Source organism: Solanum pennellii, chromosome 5, assembly GCF_001406875.1.
Source record: "Solanum pennellii chromosome 5, SPENNV200".
NCBI lineage: Eukaryota > Viridiplantae > Streptophyta > Magnoliopsida > Solanales > Solanaceae > Solanum > Solanum pennellii.
This window is the reverse complement of record NC_028641.1, coordinates 72,049,032-72,060,504: the sequence shown is the minus strand read 5'-3', so window position 1 is coordinate 72,060,504 and position 11,473 is coordinate 72,049,032. Positions and strand designations below refer to the sequence as shown.

Here is an 11,473-nt window from a genome sequence, read left to right as displayed (position 1 = left end):
TACCTCACCTCACTTTCCTAGATTTTGGAATGTCTCAACAAGTTCATGTAGTATTAGTAAAATTTCTCGACAAGTTCGATTAAAAAATTGAGAGTTTTATGGAAGAATGAGAAGAAAAAAATTAAATTTTGAATAGCGTATTACAATTTATCAATTATCTTTCTGAGATTTCGATGTAAAGAGTCCTCTACCGACGCATTTAACTCCATTTGTTAAAATAACTTTCATTGAGTGTCTGCACCTATCATTTTAATCTTAACCTTTGTTTATTTTCAGAACATAGGATTTGGCTCAATGTATTGGTCTAAAATTAAACACTAATATATCGATCTAAAACCAAACACTTTATGGGTAATCTATACTACTTTAATGTATCAGGTAAGATTACAGTACTTAGAAATCTACTCAAATTTTAGAAATAGTAATATATCATGAATAATATATGTATCTCGAGATTACACATTAAAAAAATCGACTACACAAATAATACATGTAATTTATATCTTTCATTATCATATCTCTTTACTCTGAAGTTAAAAATATAAAAAGTAAGGTATCATGCACAATTTTATGGGCATGATACACAAATACATAAAAGTTGATACATGTAAATTCATCCAGTTGCTCTAACAATGTTGTGTTCTTCTAGTTTTTCCATATCTTTTACTCTGCAGAATCAATGAGATTCTAATTTTACATTTAGTGTAAAAGTATATAGTCAATGTCGAAAGAGGAGGAAAACATCATTGAGGAGGCAGTGGCGCTAAGAGAGACGCTGAGAGGCCAGAGAAACTCAAGAACTTTTTCAAACTCATGACGATGATAATAACAAGACTATTGGAGATATTCATAATGTATCTTCTCAAAAAATTTCGATAATTTTGAATTAAAATTGAAAGGATGTTCAATGAAATAGGAGAAGAATTTTAAATCTTAAAATTTTCAACAATTTTGAATCAAAATTGAAAGAATCTTCGATGGGAGAAGAATTTTGAATCTCTAAATTTTAAACTATTTTGAACCAAAATTAAAAGATTCTTCAATGAACTTGAAGAATCGCAAAAGAAATCGTCTTTCCAACAATAATTTTATTTTTTTTTCATTCATAACTCAACTCGCTTATCCAAAATTTCGACGAAAATTTTAGAATCAAATCTGAAAGGTTTCTTTCGCTGAATAGGTGGGAAAGCAATTGAAATTTTGAATTTCTTTTTTCTTTTAGGATTTGTCTCTGTATGATTGAAAATAAAAAGAAACATAAACGTAATTTATGGTATTTAATTAGATTTTCAATTTTTATTTTCTATTTTAGCGACAGATTGATACCTATTGTATCAGAATGAATGTATCCGGATGGTACAAAATTTAAGGGATTATTGTAATTATAAAAAAAGTGGAGATATGATATGACTTGTTCTTTACCCTATGAGATTCTGAAATTGTTTACATTAAATTAGATGACCAAACAACAAATTTTGTAGTTATGTAAGAAAGTGTTAAATTGACTTAGAGAGGAAATATTTATTTTCCAAGTTAATGAACGTAGGGGTTGTTTCATTTAAAGACAAGTTATGTTGAGGTTAATTATGATGTAATAAGTTATGACAAAATTAGTTATGTTGAGATTATTTTTTTATTGGTTGTTTAGTTTGTCAAATATGCATGACATAATTTCTAAGAATAAGTTATTTATTTATAAAAATACTCTCTAAGAATAAGTTATTTATTTATAAAAGTGGGTGTAAGGGTGTACTGTTGTTATTTTACAGTTTTATCCCCGGATAAGTTATCCTGATATTGGTGTTCCACCTACAAGTAGAGATAACTTATCCGAGTCATAAATATCAATCCTGAAATAAGTTATTCCACACTATGTAACCAAATAAAGTAAGGGATTCTAAAAACTTATTTCAAGATTATTTCCTTTATCCATCACACTAAACTTAATTTTTTTTTAATGATGTGAATAGAGTTAGAGACAAAACATCATCTTTTTTTTAATAAAAAAAAGGATGTTTACATAGAAAGAACAACATGATTCTTTTTCAAGTCTGTTGCAGCTCGTTAGTTAACTATAGACAATAAATTAGGGTCCAATAAATTTCAGTTGTCTAAGGTGTCTTTAAGAAAGTAACACAAAATATGAGATGAGTAATGATAAAAAAAAAAATATTCATTAAGGAATAATAATGATATCGTATAAAATAAATATTACAAATTAATAAGTTATAATGAACATGATCATAAAAATTAAAAGTACTAAATTATGCAAAAATAAGTCTATTAAGTCTTAGTTACATGATTAAATATTAAAGAAAATTAAAATTTGTTTATGTATTCTATATGTCTAAGCGAATGTAAAACTAAAGAATAAATGTTCAACATTATTGTCATTATTAGTGTTGAATTATTATTTTATTTTTTTGTTATCATTAGTATTGACATGATTTTGAATGAGCTTTATTAGAGTGACTAATATCTACAAACTATAACTTGTAATGGACCATTCAAAGTTAAGTCTCAAAATATATGAAAAAATATGTTAAAAGATTAAATTATGAAAACGTATAGGCAATATTTCGAAATCACATCATGCTTTTATGTATAAAATAAATTTTAAAAATTATATATATAATGTCAAGTTGGTTTGATTTCGGGTAAACTTTTTTATATTAAAATCAAAACAACGCAAGTATAGTCGATTTTTTTTTCAATATCAAACCAAGTCAAACTAAACTATTAATCAAATATATTTTTTTTATTTCACTCGATTTATGATTTGATTTAATATTCGATTAGGATCTGTAGACCCCCTAATTCAGGTGTCAAAATTATTGGAGATTTCAGAAAATTGGTATAACTCCTTGTTATTTGCATGTGTTTACCTCTTTATAAAAATCTTGGCTCCGTTATTGTTTGAGGGTTGAAATTAAATTGGAATAAAACAAACAAAAGAGTGGTTATCAACTTTACCGGGCATAAAAAAGTTACAATCTGATCCACTAAAGCTCTCGACCACAAGAAACTATTGTACACACTCTTGCCTTACATTTCTCCTATAGACTATTTTCAAGGCTCGAACATGTGACCTCCTGATCACAATATTCTTATTTGATAACTTAGAAACCTCACTTGACTATACATGTATAGAACTTTTCATAAACCTTTGTACCAAGAGCAATAAATGGAAAAAAAAGGGTAAACCAAAAACTCAAAAGTATATTTTGTAAAGAAGAATTATGGAACCATTTCAAGCCTTGGCTCCAAGCAAAAACCAGTGAATAGCTGAAGGGGAAGCCTCTTTTTCACAGGACAATTTCGACACCACGTCCACATTTTCTGCTCAACATCAAAAACAAGAAGAGCAGGTGTGCCATAACTCTGTATGTATATGAAGTCATCTGTACCGCTACTGGCAAAAACATCGTCAAATTCCCCAAAACCATGGAAATACTTATGCGGCATTCGCGCTATTTGTTGCCATTCCATCCCATCAAGTCTCCATATTCCGATCCCCTTAATTATATCAGGACAGTCTCGCTTCCCTATCCCTCCTACCATTACTAACTTTTCGTTGAGGTTCATTAGACGACCACACGTAAGACAACATGGTACAGGAATGAAACTCCTCATCAACATGGTACATGATCTGCTTGAGAGGTTGTAAGTGATTAAACCGTGACGATTTTCTGAACCACCAATTCCAGTTGAATAAATCATGATATACAATACACCATCACATATAACACTTTCATCCCCACCTCTCCATCCTGTCAAAACATCAGTTAAACAGGTCATCCACGTCGTTGTTCCAGAATCATATATGTGGATGGACACATCACATTGAAAGAAGTTTTCAGGGATGTGCTTTGATTTAACAATTGTAACACTATAACAACGCGTTTTTCTATTTACAACCATAGCCAATGCATTGTAATCAGAAAACTTGAACCCCGGTGGCACCTCGAGGTTCTTGCAACATTTTGTTATTGGATTACAAACATATAGCTGATCACTTCTACTATTGTCCATGAAGCAAAATAATCCACAAGATGATGAAATAAAGCAACTGGATGTCCAAATGCAGGGGAGTTCAATAACGTACCATTTTTGAAAAGTTGGATCATAGGCATAGCCTATTGGTTTCTCTGAACTTGTGAACATAAAGTACCACGGTTTACGAGACAGCAATCGTGATGAGTTCCACAAGAATCTTCCTGTTTTCACTATCTCATGCCATCTTTTACATACACAACCTGCCCTAAAGATGCTAGCAATAGGAAGACGAGCAAAAATTCGGTCTAGTATGTCATCAGGCAATATCAAATCTACAAGAACAGAGGAAACTTGTTCATTGTATTCGTCTTTAAGCTCAACAGCATCATTTGTGGCGTAATCAGGGCAATGACTGAACCATGATGCTTCCCCTTCCATGATGATGAAAAGTGACAAAAATCTGAATGAGATTATGCAGACAAAACAAATTACTCACTCGTTCATTAAATACATAACTCAAAACTTGACCTCACCTGGCAAACTAAGCACTCCAATTTTGAGAGGGCGCACCTCAATTTAGTCTCAACTTGCCACTGAATACTCCAACTCGTCCCTGTTGTGTTTCATGGACACCTACGGCACATTGATTTTGAAAGTTGGAGTATTCAACTGATGTTGAGGTATCTAAAATGTGCATACACAAAGTTGGAATGTTTACTTGCCCGTCGAGACCAAGTTTTAGTGTTTGCTATGCAACCTTGCAGATTGAGAAGCAACAAGAAATTCATTGCATCTAAATTTGTAATGTCCCTTCTTTTTAAAAATATTTTTTATGCATAGTTCTAAGGAAAGAGGAATTATAAGATGAGAAATTGAATTTACAATAGCTAACTAACTGAACTACTAAAATTTTTTGTGATCTCTCCTCTAAATGGTCGGTCATAATGATAGTTTTCATATTCATGAATCGAATTTGAAATATTTGGTTACGGATGGTAAAGTAACTATTTCACCATAATTCATGTGAGTTCTTTAATTTTGAGAATAATATTGAATGAGGAACCAATACTTCTTAAAATACTCCCTGGATTTCAATTTTGTTTACCCTATTTTGACATGACGTAGAGTTTTAGACTTCAATAAAAATAAAGAAAATTTCTGAACCTTGTGTTCTATATTAAAGATATAACAAATGTAGTACCATGTTCTGTAGTCTTGTGGTCTTAGTGAAAAATTAATAGAGAGTTGGTAAAAAAATTTTAAAAAGAGATATTCTTTTTTTAAACCTAACAAAAATTTAAAGTAAGACAAATAAATTAAAACGAAGAAAGTGATATAAAACAATTTAGATTTATAGAAAAGGGAAAAAGATTGTATTTTTTACTATACACGAATAAAAACAATTATGATTTATAAAAAATGAGAAAAGTATAAGGTTGTTCCATTGCATTCACTTTTTTTCCTTTTTATTTTCTCTTTTGACCATTTTTAAATTGATACATGGTTGGATCCTACATTTTCTTTTTTCAATCTAATATTATGTTTCAATTTTACTTATAGACAATGTTTGGAATATACTTTACCAACACGCATATTCTTTTCTTCTCATTTTTGGTTTCCAAAAAGGATTTCAATTTCTCTAATATTATGCTATACCTAAATAATCCATGAATAAATTCTACCTAACCTTTGGAATTTAACAAATATTTCTTTTCACTTTTGGAAGAGAATGAAGCCAATTGATTGTGAAGCGGCTAGCAGTCACAATGAGTTAGTAATTTTAGATTACTTTTTAAAATTATTCTCAAAACCATTTTTAAAAGAAAATAAAAATTCTCTAAATTAATTTGTGTTTAGCTAATAAATTTTATTTAAAAAATTAATTTTTAATAGTGATTATTGTTTGATCAAACTTTTTAAAGTGTCGAACTTCTAAAAGCTATTTATTTTAAAAATTACTTAGAATAAAACAATCTTTTGAGTTGTTATTATTAATGTTATTCATGCACAAAGAGAATTCTAATACTAATTTTAAACTTCAATGAATCAAGTTCTAATATTATATACATATAGTATCGCTATTAACTATCGTCATTATCAATCATCATATATTCTTTAGTTGTTTTCACCGATCATTACTAACATCAATTAATTTTATTATCACTATTACAATAACCATCATTACACTACAAGTCAATAGAACACCACTAGCAAACATTAATGTTTCATTTCTTTCAAACAATAATTTATTTTTTAAGGAGTATATAATTATTATTTTTAATTTGAATTGCATACCAATAAATAAATCATTCATATTTAGGTGTTACAAGAGTAAGAGTTTCAATCATTCTGAATTTAAATCTGCATATACTGTCTTAAATCATTCAAACTTGTATTAGGGTATATCTTAATTTCAATGCAAACATGTATTATGATACATCTTAATTTCAAAACACAATTTACATTGTAATAGTTCATAATTCAAAATCATACCTTTAATTCACTAATCCTCTAATTATTCCTTGTGTGTACAAAGAAAGAGATGATGAAGTCTCATATATTCTTCTTCTTCTTTTTCTTTTTTGACAAAATCCATATGTATTCATCGATTAAGAAAAATTCTAATAAGTTAAGAGAAAGAAAAATAAAATTAAGAATAATTTCACCAAAATAGACGCCTAATCAACTTAGGTTTGTTAGCATAAAAAATAGCACAATACTCGGTAACATTATTTTTTTTCCTTTGTTGAAGAATTAGTCTAAACTATAATAGCTCTACAATGTGGAAACCAAGGAAATAGGAAATAAATAGAAAAAAAAATAAGTTTCAATTCATGCGTACTAGTTTCTCGAAACGTGTATCACTTTGTAGGTGTTTGGACATGCAATTTTATATCAGGATATGAAATTATGAGATGATTAATGTGTTTATTGTAAAAAATATTGTGTAATTCTGACCATGCAAATTTATGTGACTAAACATATGAGAATCTCCAAATGTCACAAATGAATGTGAAAGCCATATAAATTATATATGAAATTTACATATAAAAGAATATGTCTTTAGCGAGAGAAAATTTAGTCCTACAATGTCTTGATCTTTGAAAACACATGCCCGCTTGATATTATCATTGGTGCATTCAGAGGCAGAGTGAAGATTGGGAATATGGGGTTCTAAATCAATTTGTTTGGAATTTACAAGTTAATATGTATAAATATTTTTAATTTTCTAATAAAAATATAGAGTCTACGAAAAAACTAGTGGGTTCGTCCAAACCGATGAACCCCAACCTAGCTTTGCCTCTGGGTGCATTTACCTCGGAGTTGAAGTCTTGCAACAATAGCACCAACTAGATCAACTTTGAGTTTAAATCTTTTTTTGCATGCAAGTACCTTAAAAGATGCATGATCAATGTAAATTATCTCCTTGATCTCAATAAATACATCCTAAGTTGAGAAGTTTCACATGGAAATATATATAGATGTTTCTTTTTATTATTTTCACGTGAAAGAGTTTTTTCTTTTTTCAAGAATTTGATCAGTAGTTCTTGGATCGTTAATATAAATAGAAAAAAACGAACTCGTCAATTTAGCTATATCATCAAAAATTAATTTATTGGCAAAAATATGACTACAACTAAATTATATTACCTAGTTTCACACATTATTTATAAAATTCTCTTGAAACATAACTACAACAATTATATTATTTAATAAGTTAAATTTATTCTTATTTCATGAAATTATTTTTTCTCCTATTTATATATGGATACAAATCGAGCCAGATTGGGTTTGACGAAGATGGAATGATACAACTATACGAAATCCATATTATAGGAACAATAAAACATGCTTCTAATATTTATATAATTGATAGAGGAAAATATGAAACTTAATTGGAGTTCGGAGACTAAAGGGTATAAATATTAAAAAAAAAAATTTAAAATGGTATATAAAATTTTGTATTAATCAAAATGGTAAAATCGCTGAAACAACAGCGATTTACTCCACCGGCAAAAGTAAAGCTGCTACTGCAGCGATTTTGCAAAATGTGATTCTTTTTTAAAAAATCGCTGCCTAGGCAGCGATTTTCTTTCAATTATTTTTTTAAAAATGGAAATCGCTGCCTAGGTAGCGAATTGAATTTTTTTTTAAAAAAAAATTCACCTTTTGCAAAATCGTTACAGTAGCAGCGATTTTGCTTTTTCCGGTGGAGTAAATCGCTGTTATTCCAGCGATTATGCCATTTTGGTTAATATAAAATTTTATATACTGTTTTGAAATTTTTGTTAATATTTTATACCCTTTAGGTTCCGGACTCAACTTAATTGTGTTGGAAGAACACAGGTAATATGAGATAATTTTCACTATTAAATAAGCCCCTTGATCTTTTCCGAATATTCCTGAGTTAGGACTTACTATCGAAACAAGCAAATTTTTCTTTAGCCAATCGCAAATGGGGATTATAAGGGAACTCTTAATAAAAATGATAATAATTAGACTTATATGACAAATTTTAAATAGAAAAAATTTTAATCATTTTTTCTTAACCAAAAGGAGAAATAAAAAGACGAGATATATTGAGCTGTCAATTATATGTCAGAAGTTGAATCATAAGTGAGCAATACAAGCATATTTTAATAACTCTTTTGTGTTAATATAAAAAACAATATAAGTTTTTATTTGATAGTATGACCGTTTTTTATGGGCTAAAGTACTAGACATATCATATGCGATTGTAATATAAGACAAGTGTATCTACGAAAGAGGGAGACATAAACCTTACTTCCATAAGGAAGACTAAGTCTTTAGTATTAAATATACGAATTTGATGGCTTAATTCTTGTATACAACGTAATTATCATTTAATTAAGACAACAAAAAACCTTTGCAAGCACAAACACAAATATACGTGTTTTAATCTCATGAATTTATCAGTAATTTTTATCTTATAACATGATTTTTAATTTTTATCTATATTCAACGTCCCGATAAATATTTTCAACAATTTAAAATTTCAATCATTAAGGGTGTGTTTGGTATGAAGGAAATGTTTTCCATGGAAAATGTTTTCTTGAAAAACAAGTAGATTTTGGACTTATTTTCTCATATTTAGTTAGTGAGTAGAAAATATTTTCCGGAAATGATTTTTAGTGTTTGATTTATGAATAAAAAATGTTTCTGAGAGACATCTTTTATATTCACTAGAGTAGAAAATAATTTATGAAATTGAAATATTTTTAAAACATTTTTTTTTGGGGGGGGGGGGTCAAGGATCGTTGAAAAAATAAAAAAAAATTAAAATTGATGTTTTTCCCATAAAAAATGTAATTTGAAATTGGAGGAAAGTTTTGGAAAATGTTTTCCTTAATTTTTGAAGTGGAGTTATTTTCCTTAATTTTGAGAAAAATGAGTTGATTTGAAAAAAACATTTTTCAAAATTTTTGTCCCAACCAAACATGAGAAAATTGGAAAATACCGAACTCACTCTGAGAAAAGAGTAGTCATATATAACACAAAATAGTTTTAAATTTTTGTCTTATTTTACCGTTTGAACATCAATAATGGTCAATGATCGTAGTAAACTTGAGCTGGTCAATTAATTATAGTAATCACTCTTTTAAATGCTTGGTCTTCACTTTTATTTTCCTTTTTTTTTTTTTATATTACATTCATTTTATAAGCAAATTGTCTTTATTATTTCTGACTTATAATTACCTGAGGATGATAACAATTAATGCTGAAACTTTAGTATAAATAATGCTGAAATGTTTTTCTTTTCTCACTATTTTCAATAGCTATGGAAAAAATTATTTTCCCAAATAATCCTCCTGCCGTTTGTACCCTATGCCTCAGAAAATTATTTTCAAAATCTTGTTATATGCAGATTGTATTGGATCTACATTCAATGTTAAGGGTACAACGATGTGCCCCAACTGTCTTGTCGATGAAGGAGGGAGATGGAGACGTTGTGGAGACGTTGAAGACGACGACGATGATGATAAGAACAGTGATGATGAAAATAGCAACAATCTGGATGAACTCTATGGAGATAATGTAAGATTTTATCAATTTAATTATTATCGTACTAATATAATCCTTAGTGTAAATATAAGATGTAGGCTGTTAAAAGCGTCTACATTCCATTTTAAAGGGTTATTTTACCAAAGATTTTATTTTTTTTAATTCAGATCTATTAAATTTTTGATAAAATGCAATTGTATATATATATATATATATTTAATTTTTCATTTTTATTAATTCTGATTAAAAAATTATCTATTTGAAATTTGTTTGAAGAGGAGAACGATCATCAATCAACTGCTGAAGTAGGAGGTGCTAACAATATGGGGTAATAAGCACTTATAAAAAAAATTCCTAGTATACCATATACATATATATGCTTGTTTTTTCATTATTTTTTTAATTTACATGTGTTAAAATAAAATTAGTTTGAAACGAATTGAACTAATGTTAATGAATAAAAGTCAATCTTTACTAAAATTTATAAAAGAAATGCACATATATTTTGATAATAAGCTAAACCCCTAAATATTTCTTAAAATTTAGCTTCTTTTTTTAATATATAGGTATTACATAATATTTAACTCGATTTATAATGTACAACTATTTAAATATATATTTTTCTTAATAGAAGGTGTGTAATAAAGATTTCATGCTAATGCGATAAAATTTACATTTTTCACTTAGTTGATAGATATATAGCATGCTAAGGGTTGCAAAATAAGAAAAGAAATATATAATTAAAATATTATTATTTCGAAATAATGTTTGTACATGATCAATATTCAATTAATGTGTTTCTAATATAACTTTTGTGGTGTTGATTATTATTTTAAATGGCAAATGATTGATAATGATTTACTAACAAGCGCACCTTCAACTACTCTCCAACTGAACAATGGCCGCAACATTACTATGAATGAAAGCTCCATTCTTCAACAAAATGAGTAAGTTTATTCTTTCATTAAAGCATTTTAGCTTATGCTTTTTAAATAAATATATATGATATTTATATTTTCTTGTATGAATTTCTTTTCTGAGAAAAGTTTTAAATTTTTCCTTTTAACTATTTTAAAATCGTTTAATTTTGCCCTATGTCATATTTTTGGTCCATTCAGACGATTAGTAGTAGTTAATGGAGGTTTAACGTGGAATGATTTCATAGTTATTCCATTTTGGAATTATTGGATTAGTGTCAAAAACTTGCCTTAACAACATGTTTCTATTAAATATTTTTCTTTAATTAGTATTGGAACATCTCACAATAACATTATAGTCTTGTAAACCTTTACAATTATGTGCAATCATATATTGTTCAAATTATAAAGCACAACTCTCTTTACTAAACATTTATTTTGGAGAAAGGCGGAATATTATTTTGCAATTAATTATCCATGAGTCAGATGTTAATTAATTTGAGTACTCTGCAAATTGAAAATAGAGGGATTCAACA

General features: G+C 28.1%; 1 protein-coding gene across 1 annotated transcript; it reads right to left on the bottom strand.

Moving 5' to 3' along the window:
* Window positions 1-3,090: 3,090 nt before the first annotated feature.
* On the bottom strand, window positions 3,091-4,844 carry LOC107019731 (F-box/kelch-repeat protein At3g61590-like). The gene has a single exon (XM_015220112.2). It carries the CDS (start codon window positions 4,432-4,434, stop codon window positions 3,238-3,240), a length of 1,197 nt encoding a protein of 398 aa, XP_015075598.1. The 5' UTR covers window positions 4,435-4,844; the 3' UTR covers window positions 3,091-3,237.
* Window positions 4,845-11,473: the final 6,629 nt, after the last annotated feature.